The sequence below is a fragment of the Hemicordylus capensis genome, chromosome 2 (assembly GCF_027244095.1).
Source record: "Hemicordylus capensis ecotype Gifberg chromosome 2, rHemCap1.1.pri, whole genome shotgun sequence".
Classification (NCBI taxonomy): domain Eukaryota; kingdom Metazoa; phylum Chordata; class Lepidosauria; order Squamata; family Cordylidae; genus Hemicordylus; species Hemicordylus capensis.
This window is the reverse complement of record NC_069658.1, coordinates 396,356,425-396,375,305: the sequence shown is the minus strand read 5'-3', so window position 1 is coordinate 396,375,305 and position 18,881 is coordinate 396,356,425. Positions and strand designations below refer to the sequence as shown.

General features: G+C 47.0%; 1 protein-coding gene and 1 long non-coding RNA gene across 2 annotated transcripts in view; one reads left to right on the top strand and one right to left on the bottom strand.

Annotated features, from left to right (window-relative positions):
* Positions 1–6,414: 6,414 nt before the first annotated feature.
* On the bottom strand, positions 6,415–12,452 carry LOC128347693 (avidin-like). Its single transcript, XM_053302669.1, has 4 exons — positions 12,314–12,452; positions 11,054–11,255; positions 9,811–9,931; positions 6,415–6,598 (listed from the first exon to the last, which is right to left on the bottom strand). The coding sequence occupies exons 1-4, from the start codon at positions 12,449–12,451 to the stop codon at positions 6,565–6,567; spliced, it is 495 nt and encodes a 164-aa protein (XP_053158644.1). The 5' UTR covers position 12,452; the 3' UTR covers positions 6,415–6,564.
* Positions 12,453–12,819: 367 nt separating this feature from the next.
* Positions 12,820–18,881, top strand: part of LOC128347694 (uncharacterized) — a 32,210-nt gene continuing 26,148 nt past the window's right edge. The window contains exon 1 of the long non-coding RNA XR_008317658.1: positions 12,820–13,362. This is a non-coding gene — a long non-coding RNA (uncharacterized LOC128347694). The remainder of the gene's footprint in view (positions 13,363–18,881) is intronic.

Below are 18,881 nucleotides of genomic sequence, written 5' to 3'. Positions count from 1 at the left end.
CCGTCCGGATGACAGACGCGATATAGCCTCTGGGACTGGTGAAACCGAAGGCCCGCCCCTAGCTTGGGAAGAGGGCGGAGCAGTGCTATTTCAATGGGAGGGAACGAAGATCCATGCATAGCTGGGTTTGACCTGAGCTAGAGCACGGCCCTTATCATTAGCGGCATGGACGGTGGCAACATTATTTATTTATTGAATTTATATACCGCCCAATATCGAAATCTCTAGGCCGAAATCTCTAGGAAACAAAACATAATATAAAATATTTAAAATTCATCAAAAGATAAAAATCATAATAGATGAAAACACATTAAAATTCAAAAATTTTGGTATCAATTGAAGGCCTGGGAAAATAGATATGTAACATAGGAACATAGGAAACTGCCATATACTGAGTCAGACCATTGGTTTATCTAGCTCAGTATTGTCTTCACAGACTGGCAGCGGCTTCTCCAAGGTTGCAGACAGGAATCTCTCTCAGCCCTATCTTGGAGATGCTGCCAGGGAGGGAACTTGGAACCTTCTGCTCTTCCCAGAGCACCTTCATCCCCTCAGGGGAATATCTTGCAGTGCTCACACATCAAGTCTCCCATTCATATGCAACCAGGGCAGACCCTGCTTGGCTATGGGGACAAGTCATGCTTGTTACCACAAGACCAGCTCTCCTCTCCAGGGTCCTAAAAACTAGCCGGAAAGGAGATGCTTATATTTCAGCAGGGAGTGAGTTCCAAAGCCCTGGGGCTCTCAGATTCCGACTCCCTACATACAGTACCTCCGTCTTGTTTAGATTCAACTTCAGCCTGTTATCTCTCATCCGGCCCTTTATTGCCTCCAGGCAGGAACTTAGGAGGTCATGCCATTTCCTGATGGTTAGTATGGAGAAATAGATCTGGGTGTCATCAGCATATTGATAGCATCCCAGACCAAACTTCCTGACGATCTCTCCCAGCAGTTTCATGTAGATGTTAAGCATTGGAGGCAGTATGGAGTCCTGTGGAACACTACACTTTAGCTCTTGTTTTTCAGAGCAAAGGTCTCCAAGTGATACCATCTGGAATCTGCCAGAGAGGTAGGAACAGGACCACTGTAAAATACTGCCATCCAATCCCACCTTCATGCGACCCAGTAAGATACCACAGTCAATGATATGGAAAGCTGCCGAGAGATCCAAAAGGATCAGCAGAGTCACACACCCTCTGTCAGTCGCCAATTGTATATCATCCATCAGGCTGACCAAGGCAGTCTCAACCCCATAGCCCACCCAAAAGCCATTCTGGAAAGGATCTAAATATTCTGTGTCGTCCAAAACTGCTTGGAGCTGGGAAACAACCATTCACTCAATCACCTTTCCCAACCAAGGAAGATTGGAGACAGGTCTGTAATTAGCTGAGGGATCCAATGCAGGTTTCTTCAAATAAGGTCTAATAATAGCCTCCTTAGGACAAGGAGGCATCCTGCCCTCCCTCAGAGAAGCATTTATGATATTTAGCAGTCCCTCTCTGATAATATGACTGCCGGATGAAATAAGCCAAGTTGGGCAAGGATAAGGGTCAAGAGAGCAGACGGTGGGACGTACAGTCCAAAGCATTATGTCCACATCTTCAGAGAAGTAACAAACTGAAAATGATCCAATTCAGTCCTACAAGAAGAGTTGCTGGGCACCTCCACAATACACTCTGCTTAGTGTAGAATCTAGTTCAGCACGAATACAAGATATTTTATTTGCAAAAAAGTAGTTAAACACCTCACAGCAAGTGACAGAGGGTTCCAAGTTCAAATTCAAGGTGGAGGGGCATGAACTAGCCCCCACTCACAACCCTAGACAACTCAGCTGGACATGAATTCGCAGAAGCAATGCAGGCAGAGAAGAACCGCTTCTTTGCCGTCCACACTGCCCTCAAATGAGTTCTGTGTTGCAATCTATCGGATTTGCGCCAAGTCTTCCTCCACTTGCACTCTAGTCATCTCCCTCACCGCTTCAATTCCCTCAGTTCATCTGAATACCACAGGGCTGGCTTTAAAGGTCGGAGAGGACACTTAGGAGCGATTGTGTCTCCCACTCTAGTAAGTTCATTATTCCATATTTCCTCCAGAGCATTGGCAGAATCACTAGCAGAGCCAGCTTGAAAGGAGAGCTGGTTTTGTGGACCAGCTGGTCATGTGGTAGCAAGCATGACTTGTCCCCTTAGCTAAAACTACCCAAAAAACTGTGATCAAAAAGCACCAATCTCAATTGGAACTAAACTAAAAAATCATAATGAATGGAGGTAGAACCAATATGCAAAGATGTGTATTGTAAACCTCCTAGCATCTTTGTAGAGTCCTGCTGAAAACCCTTTTATAAATCTTATACAACTGATGGATAATATGCATAGACTCAAAATTATGTTGCAATATATAGACATTAAACTGCAATGACATGAGTTCTTATTCCAATTCTCCCAGATAATACTATTACATATTAAACATAAAGAACATAACACACATTTTATAATACACAGGAACATAATACACATATTAAACATAAAGAACATAATATTCATAATTACACATTTCTCTGTGTAAACCACCTTGAGCCATTTTTGGAAGGGTGGTATAGAAATTGAATGAATGAATGAATGAATACACCCAAAATGAGGGAAAGGGAGAGTCCATCTACCTGCCACCCAGTGCTGCCTTGAGTGAGAGACCAGGTGGGTGCAGGGGTTCCTTCTGCTGTTGCCTGCCTGCTTTTGCTTCCCCTGTGGGGCTTCACCCTCAGGTTAACATCTGTAGGAAGTGGGGGCAGGATTGGGACCAGCCCCTGAATGACTCAGCTGTTCCTTGGGTCACCTGCTCAGTTTTGGGCTTTATAGGAAGGCTCCTTGTGGCGGCGGGCCCACCACTGGTGGGGTCCCCACCGAAGGGGTGACACCCAAAGGGGTTGCCCCTTTAGAGGAGCCACTTCGTGGGAGGGCGAGGGCTAGAGGGCTTCTGTTTAATTAGTTTTTAAGCTGTTTTAGACTTGGGTTGAAGTTGCTGCAATGTGTTTGGGTTCGTCTGGAGATGTTGGGACAGGGGGCGCCTTTATTGACTGTGGGGCAGCTATCCCGGTGGTGGTGGGGAATAGAAGAAGTAACGTTAGCAGGTCAGCAGGGCATTCCAGGGGAAGGGTAGTCAGAAATTTAATAGCTGTCTCCCCTTCTGGCTGTCCTGCCAGCTCTTTGACCTCGGGGAGCACTGCCAACAACCCACATAGCCTTACCTTGCTCCTCTGCAATGCCAGGTCAGTCCAAAATAAATCAGAACTCATCCAAGGGGCCGACCTGATGTGTATTACTGAGACTTGGTTGGGGGAGGCTAGTGGTCCAGTTTGGTCCCAGCTTCTCCCGCCAGGATATTCTGTAGAGGAGCAGGTGAGGGGATGTGGGCGGGGAGGAGGGATGGCTGTGGATATTTCCACATGGACCAGGGTCCGTGTTGGGGTATCGGGCCATATTGAATGTGTGTACCTGAGTTTGGGGAACAGGGATCGATTGGGACTTCTGTTGGTGTTGGCTGCCTGCTGCCGCCTTTCTCTCCCCCACCTGCCACCGCCTTTCTCTCCCCCCGCCTGCCGCCACCTTTCTCTCTCCCTCCACCTGCTGCCCGCCACCGCCTTTCTCTCCCCCGCCTGCTACCCGCTGCCGACCTTCTCTCCCCCCACCGCCCTCTGCCGCCTTTCTCTCCCCCCTCCTCCATCTGCTGGCTGGTCGCACTTTCTTCCCCCTCTCCTCCTCACTTCGGAACTCTCGCAGCCTATCGTTAGAGTTCCGCTGCCAAATCCCGGACACGCATGTCCCAAGAGAATTAAATATATAGATAAACCACAGCCACCCCACATCCCCACCCCACATCCTCTCACCTGCTCCACAACGGAGTAGCCCATTGGGAGGAGCTGGGACCAAGCCAGGCCACTAGCCTCTCCCGACCAGGTCTCCATAATGCATACGAGGTCGGCATCTACATCCAAGATCAAGTCATGGGTGATCTCAGACTTATTTTGGACCGACCTGGCATTACAAAGCAATAAGGTGAGGTTCTGTGGGTTGGAGGCACTGCCCTCCAAGGTCAAAGAGGTAGTAGGCCTGATTGAGGGGGAAACCACGATTAAGTTACTAAATTCCCTTCCCCTATTATGACCTGCTGATCTGTCAGCACCAAATCTTGATCAGTTCCCAATCACCAATGGAATGGCTGCCCCAGAGATGCCCCCCACCTCCCCATCTCTGGACGACCCAAGACACATACCTACACCAGACTCAGCTAATCACGGGTCAGCAACAAAACAACAGGAGGGTCCCTAATAGGAGGCTAAAACAATGCATTGGCCCCACCCCTCAGCACCACTCCCATTGTGGCTGGGGATGATGGGAGTTGTAGTCCATCAACATCTGGGGGTCCAAGGTTAAGAAACCCTGGTTTAGCTCATTGTTTGGCTTTCATGTTGGCTTGAAATGTTAGTTTTACAAGTGGAGACCTGCAACAAAATACTGCCCTGCATCTCTCTGCCCCACTCCCCTGCAAACCGGGTGTAGGGCTCCAGCTAGACTGAAATAGGAGTACTGCAATGCTGTTCAAACCTTGCCAGGGCAAGGACAGTGGTTTCAGGAATGAGGAAGGGAAGAAGGGCATTTTTCCTTTCCCACTTCCCTGAGGCCTTCTTTTGCTGTTCTATACAGCTGTTGTGGTTCAGGTTTCTGGGTGGGGTGTTCTTGCTAGTTGTGAACGTGAGCAATTGCTAAATAGTGTTAAGCACCTGCTCCCCACTTCTCCAAGCTCCAGGCATGCAGTGCTTCCTTTGGAGAAGAGATCGCTAGAGGTTTAAGGTGTCTGTAATATTTGATTTATTTACAAATCTACGAGTTGAGCATTAATTGGAGTTGAAATATTGGAGCCAGCCTACAAGCTGCAATAGGTTACATTACATTAGATCTTCAGAGAGAAAATCCTGCAGTCCAAGGTGCTTCAGCTCTCAGCAAAGGTTCTCCATTCCAGCCTGAAGATTTGGTTTTTCTCCATGGCTAGAGGGAGGGAGATAAGGACGAGACACCTTACATTCATAATCAGCCTCTCCCATCAGATGAAGGTGTAGTGAGGCTGATGTTCAGACTCTCCCCAGAACTTTCTGGGCGGGCCCTGACTGGTATACTGCTACCACCACCTGTTCACAACCTGGGAAGGTTTTTCCCTAACCCCTTACCCCAACAGTATACCAGACTGGGTTGAACAGGACACCCAGTCTCCCTCACAGTTTCACCAAAGACCCGAAACTGTAAAGTGATCACTTGGGAAAATATACTAGGAAATCGCGGCTCCTTCGGCCTAGGAGGCATGTGACTGAGGGCCCACCTTTCCCCACGGAGGGCCCACCTTTCCCCACGGAGCACTCATGAAACAGTATTAACAACTCAAAAAGCTTTATTATTAAAATAGGACAAAAATAGCCCTGCAGATGATCCTGCTGCCTCTGGGTGCTCAGATCGCGCACTCAGGGGTGCGGGCGTCAGGACGCATAGTCCCAGCCCTTGGAAATCCCACAGTGCACCACGCAAATGCACGGTGCATTGTGGAGATCCCACCAGCACCAGCCATGACCCCTGCAGTGTCTCAACACCAGACACACAAACAATTAGATGCAGTTAAGGGTGTGAGCACACCCTTAACCTCAGCTAACTGGCAGGCACTTAGATCCAGTTAAGGGTGCAAGCACACCTTTAGTCTCTGCTAAACTGGTGGGCTTCTTTGGCGGGTTTGCCACCGAGGCACCGCCAGAATCTGCGTGGATCCCGGTGGTTCTTATGCACAGCCTAACCTAATACACAGCCTAATACATTAAAAATCAATGTTTTTAAAAAGCACTTCAAAATCAATACACAGAGTCCTACTAACCTGTCCTGCATATGAGTCCAATTTCAGAACTCTAGGCCAAGCCATTCCTTAAATAGAAAAAGAGTGTGTGATGTTTACCCTTTTTTAATTAAGGCAATGGCCAGATTCCTCCACATGGGGGTGGAATGATATTCCAAGGGAGGGTCTTCAGTTACAGAAGTTTTTGTAATTTTCTGCCATGAATCAAGCCACTTATAGGACTTTTTGGAAGGATTTTTTTTAATTTAAAAAAAATAATAATTAAAAATCAATAGATAACATCTGCTTCAAAACCAATACACAGGTCCTGATAACCTGTCAAATGTGCCAAATTTCAGAACTCTAGGCCAAGCCATTCCAGAAATATAAAAGGGACCCTCTTTTCCCTTGGGGAAATTCCTGGGGCCCTCAAGGAGAGTAGGCACACAGACCTGAGCCCTCAGGTCTGTGCTTAATGGTGCCCCTGAGCCCACACACTCACTGATGAGGCAGAAAGAAAAGGCCAGATCACATGGAGGCTTGCTGCAAAGTGTGGCATTGCTAGTGCTTTATTGGAAAAATGCAACATATAGAGTCACGTCCCAGAGCTGCGGAGAGAAGGAAAGGTGAATCTCTCTTGTGGCTGGACCTGTGCAGAAGTTGCAGAAGCAATCCAGGGCCAGATCCTGGTTCCTCTTACTTGATTCGTTTGAAGACATTTGGGCCCACCCTGCAAGGAAACAGAGAAATGTTGGGGCCCAACTGGCCTGTAAGGCAAGGAAGAGGCTAGAAGGGAGATTCACAACACCATGCAAGGGAACAGCTCCTCTTCCTACTAAGGGGCTACCTGTGATGTTAGGGATGAGTAGCTTTCCCCCAAACTGCCTCTGCCTGCTTAGGCAGCCTGGGCTCCCTCTGCATACGTTGGAAGGCTGTGGGACCTCAAACCTGCCTCCCTTCAGAGGGGACATTCCTGATTCAGAGTGCCGCTGCAACCAGAGCAGGCACCCTTGTGTCCACTGAGCAGCCCCACATTTTGCAGGAAGGATGTTACATACACATATACATACCTCCTAGGCCATGTTGCAGCCCAAAGGATGATCTGCAACAGGTGTGACATGATATCCTCCTGTGTTTAGTTAGTTTTAGGACCATGGACTTTTAACATGTACATTGATGCTGTTTTATGGTGTTCTGTTAAGTTGCAAACCACCTTTTGGAGATGTGTGGTGGAGTATACATTCTAAAATAAAAATTCAGCACTTTGGGAAGAGCATAGTTTAGCTCTTGGGGGCTGCCTTACTGTGCTGATGACAGTCTTTTATTTTATTTTATTTTATTTCTACTACCCTTCCAAAAATGGCTCAGGGTGGTTTACACAGAGAAATAATAGATAGATAGATAGATAGATAGATAGATAGATAGATAGATAGATAGATAGATAGATAGATAGATCCCTGTCCCCAAAGGGCTCACAAACTAAAAAGAAACATAAGACAGCCACCAGCAACAGTCCCTGGAAGTACTGTGCTGGAGGTGGATAGGGCCAGTTACTCTCCCCCTGCTAAATAAAAGAGAATCACCACGTTAAAAGGTGCCTCTTTGCCAAGTTAGCAGGGGTTAATTGATAATAAAATGATGTGCCTCCAACAAAGAGGAGGATGAGAGCACAGCCTTGCAACAACTAAACTCAAGTTTATACCCACACTTTCACCCCTTCAAGGGACCCCTGGGGTTTTCTCCTTCAAACTACAGCACAGCATACCATGGACAGCATGCCCACACTCCACTGAGAGATGCTGGCAGGGAGACCTGGCTGCCCATGCTGTAGTGGCCAGTTCCACTGCTTATGGGACCAGTGCTATGTATCCTGCTTGCCTTCTGTGGGAGGGCAGTGGGATTTGTGTGTGCTTGTTGTGCAAAATGTAAATGGTATGGGAAGGGATTGCACAGGTGGTTCCTCAATGCCCCTTCCCCAAAGGTGCCCTGGGTCTGGAGGGTTCTCCCCTCATTCATTCCTATTTTTTTACTACTGGAAGTTGGGAACTGAACCCCCCTCCAAAAACCATACTCCCCATTTGGGTGCCAGGGATTGTACCAATTAGTCAGAGGATACATTCTTTTTCAGGCACAGGGAGGAGGTACCAAGTTGCTAGGGAGGGGAACGATTAATGAGTGGGCATACTCCATACTAAGTGTTGGAAGTGAAGGACTTTGCGCTGTCTCTTGTCTCAGTGACATAGGAGGACAGACTAGTGAGTCAGAGGGCTAGAGGGTCAAGACACTGGTCATCCCTTCTCTACTTCTCTGACACTATCTTAGGGATTTCCTTCCTTCCAGCCGCTTCCTTCCTCTCTCCCCTTCTCTTCCTGTTCCTTCTACCTTGCAACATGGCAAGCTCCTCTCCCTGCACCATGTGTGCAGAGATGCAGAATCCATCTGCATCCAGCCAGCTAGATAGATTAGAGATCCTAACTCCTCACTTTCCTATCTAGAATGGAGTTCTCTAATAAATGCCATATATATTGATTTGAAACTATGAACTGGCTCCAAGTTACTTTACTCTCAGCATACACGCATGCCTAACCAAATTCCACTGTGTGGTGCCTCTGTGCACTCTGCTATAATGAAAAAGGGTTTCTCCTACCAGAGAGAATTCCCAACACTAAGCCAGTCGGATAACAGTCGGCCTCTGACAGGGGTGCCATCCTTTTACTTCCTGCCAACTGCCTAACTCACTGCGGACACCTGCGAGGAATACACACACTCTCTCTCTCTCTCTCTCTCTCTCTCTCTCTCTCTCCCTGCTCCCTCCCCGGGAGGCACACCTGCCCCGTTGTGTGCAGTGGAGGAGCCCTCAGCATGACAGCAGAGACTGGGGAAGGTGCTGTCGAGGAGCCCATCTGTCTGTCTTGTCCAGAACAGCCCACCCACCCCCCGCCCCAGCTTACTCCCCACTTCCTGCTGGGGTGAAGAAAAGCAAGTCCCCTGGGCTGTGACCCGGCCAGACTCCCAGGGATAGGGCAGAGGTTGCTGCAACCAGTGGCCACCCGCCTCCCTTTGGCAGCTACCTGCCTCCCTGAGCAGCCCAAGGTTTTCTGAAGTGCTCCAGGGATTGCCCGATGACTGCAGCGATGGCTGCCCACTTTGTCTTCGGGGCGGGACTGGGAACATGTGCGGTGATGTGCTGAAGGCTTTTCAGAATGAGGGCAGCTGTGAGGGCTGTCGGGATGCCCCGGAGGTGAATGGCTGCTGCAGGCCTCCCCCTGAGCCGCTAAGCAGGGGGGCACATGGGCACTGCAGTGTGGCTTTTTTGCAGGAGCTTCAGTGGGCTTGTGCAAGAACTGCTTGCATGCAGAAGTTATTCTTAGGATCTACACCTAGCAGTTCTTGCGCTAGTTAATCCTAGCGCTGTGGTGCAAGATGTGGTGACAGCCAACAACCTGGATGGCTTTAGGAGGGGTTTGGATAACTTCCTGGAGGAGAGGTCTATCAATGGCCTATCAAAGTCAGAGGGCTATAGGACACCTCCAGCCTTACAGGCAGGAGGCCTCTGAATACCAGTTGCAGGGGAGTAACAGCAGGAGAGGGGGCATGCTCTCAACTCCTGCCTGTAGGCTTCCAGTGGCATCTGGTGGGCCACTGTGTGAAACAGGATGCTGGACTAGATGGGCCTTGGGCCTGATTCAGCAGGGCTGTTCTTATGACTTACTATTTTCTATCCATGTCTAGATGGTCATTGTGTTTTATGGCCCTCCCACTTTCACTGCCCCATAGTGTGCTTAATGTGCACATTAGCAGAAAGTAACAAATTTCACTGTTTATGTTTTGTGTGCATCTAGCTTACCAAACTCCTGTGGCATTTCCCCACCCCATATGCGCACAGAGTTCTGTTGGAACTTCCGTGGAGCGAAACCATCAGACAGCCCTCCCTTTGCTTACAGCGTTGCCTTCCAGTTGTCCGCTTGAGTAATCGCTTCGTTTCGCAGAAGCCAGGCAGTCTGAAGGGTCTCCTCCCCAGCTTTATCGACAAAGCACTGGCCCACAAAGACGGTGGTGGAGTCTGCAGGAACAGATAAGGGCTGCATTTAGGGTCTGCTTCAGACATTCACATGCGCTTGGCAGTTGGCACAGGAAGATGGGGGTAGGGGTAGGGTTGCAGCAGGTTTGCGGGGCAGGGGGGTGAAAGAGAGAGGCCAAATGGAAGCTGTTTCACCTCTCTCGTGTCCTGTAGCTGAAGCTTTGCTGCTTGCAGATTTCCAACCTGAACATTCCCTGCTGAGTCCCCAGAGATAAAAACACCTTTGCATTGTTCTAACCTCAATACTCTTTGCACTCTTCAGGACGAACAGGGGGATGAATCAAACTATAAAAGTTTTGACTAATTAATTTATATAGAGAAAGTACAAGAAGAAAGGTCCCTATGCTGAGAAGGGGTTTATTTTCTTAAATGTCAACGTTTTACTTGGTATGATCAGGGAGATTCTGGACACTTCTGGGGAACTGGCTGTCAGTCTTGGCACGAGAGCTGAAGCCAACTGGTGGACGGAGTGATAAGCAGAAGTTCTTAACTCTGACTTAGTTTGGAACATCTCCAGTTTACATTTGATAGTTGGCAACATTTTCCATGATGGAAAGTACATGCTTTAGGAGTTCTAGGAAATTTCATTTCAACGTTCTTGAGAGGAAAAGGCTACCTCTGTGTGGCTGGCGAGAGCCTGCATTGATTTATTTAAACTATTTTTATCCTGCCCCTCCAGCACATTGCTGCTCAAGGTGGCTTACAATAATCCCCTCCAACTAAAACAGACAAAAATTAAAACCAACAAGAGAAAGATTGAAGATAATTAAATTGGCGGGGTGAGGGGGGGCGGTCCTATTAAAGCCAGATTTAAAATGCCTCTTGGAAGAGGACAATTTCCAAGCTGTTTTTAAAACTCATTGGGGTATGGGAGATTGGCGAAGCTCCAGGGGGGGGGGAGCACTCTAAAGATTGCCTTTCCCATTCTCCAGCGGTGTAGCTGCACCTCCTCATGTGCTCCCAACACTCTGATGCTTGGGGACCCCACTGATCACCTCGTGGGCTTAGAGCCCCACACCCACAATTTGGTTTCTCTACAGGCCTAAACTGTCCAGAAAAGTGATGAAGTGGCACTCACTGTTGCTCCACCACAGGAAGACTTACTTGCGAACGTCCAGCTGACCGTGAAGCCAAAGGAGAAATTTGGCCTCAATTGCTGGGCTCCATAAAGGGGCGATCTTTGGATTGGCTTGCCGGCGGCTGACACGGCGGTCATGTAGGTGCCCTTGAACTCACCATCAGGAGTGACTTTGCCAATGGTCATGTTTGAACCCAGGTCATTCATCCACGTTCCTGACAGGAGACACTGCATTGGGAAGGGGGCAAAGATGGGATAGGGGAGAGTCAGCACTGAGGGGACACAGCGCACTTATTGCCTTCAGGTCACCTTTTATAAGCACCGCTTCAGTCACTTCATGTTTCTGTGTCCTTTTAATCTGCAAATGACTATTTCACTGCTTCATTGCCTTGTGAGCCTCCCAGAGAACAATTTGCTATGGGGCAGCCATATAAATGAAATGGAGGTTGTTGCTCTATATTTAGCAGGGGGGAGACCAGCTCTCCCTTTCCAACCCCAGCACAGCATTCCTCCAGAGGCCGTTGCTAGTCCATAGGAAGCTGCCCTTCTGCCCAGTCAGGCCATGGGTCCCTGTCGCTCAGTCTTCTCTACACCAGGGGGGTTCCCAGCCTGGGGTCCTCCTCCAGATGCTGCTGAACTACAAATCAGCCCTAGCGACCATTTATTGTGGCTGGGGGGTGGTGGGAGTTCAGCAACCTTGGAGTTGCTGAACTCCCATCAGGAGTCTCTCTCAGCTCCGTCTGGAGATGCCGGGAGAGGACTTGGAACCTTCTGCCTGCAGACAGGCAGATGCTCTTCCCAGAATGGTCCCATCCCCTGAGGGGAATATCTTGCAGTGCTCACATATAGTCTCCAGAGGTGCTCTTCTCCCTGGACTTTGGCCCCAAAGTCCAGAGCCCCACAGCCCCTGGAGCCCCCCAAATCCTCTTTAGTCTATCCCAGGTGCAAAGCATGATGATGCTTAATGTGCAGGGGTGGGGGACTCCCAAGGCCTTTAGGTCCGGACTCTAGAATTACCGAGGTGCACCTCTGATAGTCTCCCATTTGAATACAAACCATGGTGGACCCTGCTTAGCAAAGGGTGACAATTCATGCTTCCTCCACAAGACCAGATCTCCTCCCTGTCTACCTTATGCTTCTGTTTAGACTGCAAGGCCTTTTGAGAATAATCTTACTTACTACTTATTTTTCTATACATGCAAACTGTATAGAAAACCTTTGTTGCAATGTGGTATATACATAATAGTAACATTATTATTTGTCTTCAGAATAGTGCCTGGTCTTACCTTATTTTGGCTCTTGCTTGCCATTGAAAAGAAGAGGATGGAGCAAAGCAGAGCAAAGGATAGAGCCCTGTCTGGTTTTTCCATCATCCTGCAGACCCTGGGACACCTCTTCCTTGCTGAGGAGTGGACTGAGGGCATGGGCAGGTTATCCTCTTGGTGTCCTTTTATAGTACCCATCACCAACACCGCCCACACACCCTTCATGTCATCCTAATCTCTTCCTGAAAAACAACATCTCTGATTTTATCATGACTTCCTTAGATCACCATAAAATTTAAACAAGGGAACAAACAACATTTTGTTTGAGAGAAGAGTTAAAAGACTCCAAGAAATGTGCATGTGCTCTAAAAAGTATAGAAATGGCACATTTATTTATTTCATTTATATGCTACCTTATATCTCTACCCAAGTACTTAAGGCAAATCAGTCTGTGGGGCAGGGGTTAAAAATGGGTTGAACAGTACAATTTGAGTGAATAAACAGGTAGTGTTTTTTGGATTGTTTATGACCCTAGTAGAATTTATTAGTCATGATGACCTTTGATAATGAGTAGTTTTCACCCTCCAAAACCAGCTTGTTGTGTAAAAAATAGCTTTAAAATGCTACTATTTAAAATAATAAGCAACAGTGACTGTATGGTGGCCAAACAACTTTACTAATCCAACATTTTTCTATCTGAAGCAACAGACTGACAGCTAAAAATGAAAGAGAAAGTTTCCCCGTAGCAATACTTATTATTTTATTAGTAGTTTGAATCTACAGAAAACACTCAAAAATCATAATATTTCTGTAGAAATTTGTAAGAAACTAAAGTGTTCAAGGAAAGTTCTTTCAGCTAATCATAAAACTAATTGCTATCACCTGCCTGTTTCAAAGTCATCCTCATCTTCATCAGCTTGGTTGTCCCATTGCTCTACATGGCACATTGCTGTGCATATTAAACCATTCGTCATACAAAAACACATGAACATAGCATGCAACTGTTTGTACCTGCAGCACAACATTCAAGAACTGAATCAGGTGATGGTTTCCCAGTCGTCCTTTGAAGAGTAAGTATCTCTGTTATCTTCCTTCCATCACTGTCTGGACAGGAAATTTCTGGAAACTGGATCAGTCAGTTTTTCCACATAAATGTTTGGTAATTAGTATGGTGAATAGGCTGTTGCAGGGAGTCGTGAAAAGATGGTTGTTGATGTGATTCTACTAAGGCAGGGTTTCTCGACGTGTGGGTCCCCAGATGTAATTGGACTTCAACTCCCATAATTCCCAACCAAATGCCACTGGGGCTGGGAATTATGGGAGTTGAAGTCCAATAACATCTGGGGACCCACACGTTGAGAAACCCTGTACTAAGGCAAGCCACCTCAGCTCTCTAGCTATGGTTAAACTACAACTCCCATCATCCCCAGCCACAATGATGTAGTTTGTAGTTCAGCAATAGCTGGAGGGCCAAGGTTGCCTATCCATGATGTAATACACCCTTTTCTTGCACAGAAGACTATGTCATGTGACTTATTTGTGTCTGTTGTGTGTTCCTAGAGCTATACAAATGATATATGAAATGTTCAAGAGATCCTCGATTCTGCAGGGTAGAATGGAGCTAATTTAAGCAAATCATTTTTACTTTATGGTTTCCCCAGTCTTAGAATTGATAGTTACATGTTCATTCATAAATATAATTAAAGCATAGTTCTTGACCTTGTTAACTTTTAAGTGTAGACTTTTGAATAATGACACAAGTAAAGCAAAGGAGAACAAAACATAGATTCAAAAAAACTGTCCTTCCTAACTCACAATAGCTGAGCCATGGTAGACCTTTTCCCTCACCCACCCCTAGCTGGAATTCCTACATGTTACTAAAAAGATCATAGAGCAGCTCCATTATAAATGGAGCTCCATTAGGACTGCAAGAGGGATTGTTCTCTCCTATCTTTGGGAGACGGTTAATTCCTCTCTTCAAGAGGGGTTTGTTCCACAAGCCCTTAAAGAGATGGTGGTCTACCCTGTCCTGAAGAAGGCTTCTCTTGACCCTGACAATCTGGATAACTACTGTCTGATCTCCAATCTTTCTTTTCTTGGTAAGATTTTGGAGAAGGTGGTTTGTGCTTAGTTGATGGAAGTCCTGGATGAGACTGATTTCCTGGATCCTTGCCAGTCAGGTTTTAGGCTGCAGCACAGCACTGAAACGGCATTGGTCATCCTGTTGGATGACCGGTATCGTAATCTTGATGTAGGAAGCGCACCTCTCTTGCTTCTTCTTGATCTCTCAGTGGCCTTCAATACCATTGACCATGCTATCCTTCTGGAGCGCCTAAGTGGGCTGGGTCTTGGGGCACTGTTTTTCCATGGTTCCGGTCCTACTTCACTGGGCGATTCCAGTTGATGTCAATTGGGGGTGAGTGTTCTGTGCCCTGGCCCCTTTCTTGTGGGGTTCCATAGGGCTCGGTCCTTGCTCCCATTCTCTTTAACATCTACATGAAGCCACTGGGCTTGGTCATCTGTCGGTTGGGGTACGTTTTCATCTATATGCTGATGATACTCAGGCTTATATCTCTAGCCCTGGCCAAACACGTGATGCCATTCATGTGCTGGCTCAGTGCCTAGAGACTTCATGACGTGGATGGGCCAAAACAAGCTCAGGCTCAATCCCTCCAAGACCGAGTTGCTCTTGTTCAGTTTGTGATCTGTCCAATTGCCATGTGTGAGTTTACCTTTTGACAGGGTTGTGCTTCCCTTGAGAGAGACGGTTTGTGATCTGGGGTTCCTCTTGGACTTGTGGCTCCTGCTTGAACAGCAGTTGGAGGCCATGGCCAGGGGTGCCTTTGCCCAGTTTCAGGTGTCTCACCAGTTACGGCCTTTCCTTGACCGGCAGGCCCTGGCAACAGTAACTCATGACTTTGTTACCTCTTGTTTGGATTACTGTAATGCTCTCTACCTAGGGTTGCCTTTGAAAATGAAGTGGAAGCTTCAACTAGTCCACAATGTGGCAGCCCCCCTTCTCATGGGTGGCCATAGATTTGATAGTGTCACACCTCTTTAATGGTCACTGTACTGGTTGCCTGTTCACTTCTGGGTCCAATTCAAGGTGCTGGTTCTTACCTACAAAACCCTTATGGGCTTAGCACCTGTATATCTCCAGGATTGCCTCTCTTGGCCAGTTGTATCCCATCCTGTGAGGTCTTCTCAGCTGGTCCTCCTCCTGGGCCCTGGTGTAGTGCATGGTGCCTGGGCCCATAGGAGGGCCTTCTCTCTGGCCCAGGGGCGTAGCAAGATTGGAGTGGGCCCAGAGACAAGATTTTAAAATGCCCCCATCTCACTGAAGCTCAGCTCATGAAGTAAAGAAATCTTAAATGAGGCTGAATAGTGGTAACAAAAAGCATAGTGAAATTTTATATAACCTATGTGCCACAATAGAACATCATCCTAAATTAATTTTTTTAAAGGTTTTGTAAATTGTGGACGATGCAAGTTCATTAAATGGTACTAGAGAAAGACATGCTGTTCTGGTAGCTCCAGGTCTTAACACTCACATCAATTTCGGAGCATGAATACAACTGAAGGAAGCCCGGGCGGGTGTGTGGCTGGGGGAGTCAGTCATGTGACTTGCCTCTGGGGGGCCCCCAAGGCAGTGGGCCCCCAGACAACTGTCTCCCCTTGACCTATTATAATTATGCCGTTGCTCTGACAGCCCCTCTTCTTTGGAACACTCTTCCCCTCCAGATTCATTCAGCCGCCTCCCTGGCTGCTTTTAAGGCCCTTCTTAAGACACAACAACATCTATATGCCGCTTTCCAAAAAAGGGTTTCCAGGGACTAGGAAGTCCACTTTTTGATGTGCCTGTGGCTCATCTATCTATTGAGTGGAGAGAGTGGCGAGGCTTGTATGAAGTGGGAGTGACTGAACCTGACATACAATCTGCCCCAATAAGTGTGGGGGAAAGATGTGCTAGGACCAGAGGCTGAAATCAACGTAGTGACTTGCAGCCAGAGGTACAGATAGGAGCAACAAGCAGTGCAGGTTCCTCCTAAAAATAATTTTATTTGTTTGTTTGTTTGTTTTATTAACATATTTTTATACCGCCCGAAACTTACATCTCTGGGTGGTGATACTGGATACTGTAATGATACTGGAAATGAGATAGTGAGTGTTAAAACCACAGACAAAAACAAGAGCCCCTGGTGGCGCAGTGGTAAAACTGCCACCCTGTAACCAGAAGGTTACAAGTTCGATCCTGACCAGGGGCTCAAGGTTGACTCAGCCTTCCATCCTTCCGAGGTCGGTAAAATGAGTACCCAGAATGTTGGGGGCAATATGCTAAATCACTGTAAACCACTTAGAGAGCTCCGGCTATAGAGCGGTATATAAATGTAAGTGCTATTGCTATTGCTATCTCAAAACCAACCTCAGACTTGACAGAAAAGAGCATGCAAACCCCAAGCCAAGTTGCAAATCCTGTGGCAACAGAGGAGAAAAGGGAAGTACCACTCCCTTCTGTATCTGGGGAAGAAGTCCCTAAAGAGATACTGGAAGAGGAGCAAGAAACAGAAAGCTTCAAGCAGGAGGTTCTCTTACTGATAACAGTTTAGAAACTGTGAGAAAAATTGCAACTCAGCAAGAAGTTCCCTTCAAAGAGGAGGTGAGGGAGCATGTGATTGGAAAAAAGGACTGTTGTATAGACTATGGTTACCCAAAGACCAGGAAGTTTCATAGGGACCACTCAAGCAATTGATTGTGCCCCAGAGGTTTAGAAGAAAGTTGTTCGAACTGGCACATGATTTGCCCTGTGCAGGACACTTGGGAAAAACCGAACCAGGCAAAGGTTACTGACAAATTTCTATTGGCCTTGAATAACACAACATGTGAACAAATATTGCAAGTCGTGTGAAAACTGTCAAAGGGTGGGTAAGGCTGGACATAAAGGTAAAGCTCCATTACAACCTCTACCCATCATCAGAGGTGCACCTAGGTAATTTTGGAGCCTGGACCTAAAGGTTTTTGGAGGCCCCCCTCCCCTGCAAATTAAGTATCATCATGATCCGCCAAGCGACTACACCACCCAGGACAGATTTGGGGGCCCCCAGGGGCTGTGGAGACCCTGGACTTTGGCCCCAAAGCCCAGGGGTAAGAGCACCTCTGCCCATCATAGGAGAAACATTTCACAGAATAGGAATAGACATTGTGGGTCCCTTTAACAAACCCACAAGGAAAGGGAAGAAATACATTTTGACTATAATGGACTTTACTAAAAGATACAACCACCTAATGGCGCAGTGGGGAAATGCATGACTAACAAGCAGAAGGTTGCCGGTTCAAATCCCTGCTGGTACTATATTGGGCAGAAGCAATATAGGAAGATGCTGAAAGGCATCATCTCATACTGTGTGGGAGGAGGCAATAGTAAACCCCTCCTGTATTCTACCAAAAGACAACCACAGGGCTCTCTGGGCGCCAGGAGTTGAAATCGACTTGATGGTACACTTTGCCTTTATGGCAGGAGGGTCAGAGGACCTCTGGACATAGTTAAAGCAACTGGGAGAGGAAACCTGCAGAGAACACCACATCTGTAGTGGACTACAGTAGTGGACAGAGAAAAAAATGGAAGAAATGTGTAAACTGGTGCAAGAAAACTTAACAGAGGCCCAAGCAGAACAAAAAGCTTGGTATGACAAAACTGCACCTACTAGAGTGTTTGAGGTGGGAGATCAGATAATGGTCTTCCTTCCTCTTCGCAAAGACAAACTAAAAGCTGAATGGGAAGGTCCTTATATCATTAGGGACAGGCTTGATGAGGTTACATATGCAGTTCACTTGGAAAAATCCTCAAGGAAACCAAAGGTTGTGCATATAAACATTTTAAAGCCCTATTACAACAGAGATGGGCAGATTTTGGGGATAATGGGTTCACCTTCAGACAAAGAAGACGGCCAAAAGGAAGAAATGTTTGACAGGTTGGCTCTTTGTTTAGAAGAGTGTAGCCTGGAACAATTAAGATGGTCAGATAATATTAATCAGACGGACAGAGGGGGAAAAATCAAATCTGTATTGTCTGAATTTACTGACATCTGGCAAAACAAACCAGGAAAACCTGCTTTGGCTGTAGATAGTATTGACACAGGTGTCCATATAGCTTTTAGGTTACCACCATACAGAGTCAACAGAAAGGTGTTGGGAGACATTAGGAAAGAGGTTGCAGTGATGTTAAAATTAGAGGCTATTAGACCTTCCTTGAGTCTTTGGACATCCCCAGTAGTGCTAGAGCCCAAACCAGATAGCACAATAAGATTTTGTGCTGACTATAAAAAATTGAACTCTATTACAAAACCAGATGCCTTCCCTATACCTAGAATGGACACTTTGTTAGATACTCTGGGTGCTGCCAAAATAATTTCAACAACTGACATGTAAAGGATTCTGGCAAATGGCTCTGGATGAAGAGGCCAAATCAAAGACTGCATTTGTATAATGCCCTTATACAAAACTATGGTGTGGCCACACCTGGAGTACTGCATACCATTCTGGTCGCCACATCTAAAAAAGGACATTGTAGAACTGGAAAAGGTGCAGAAGG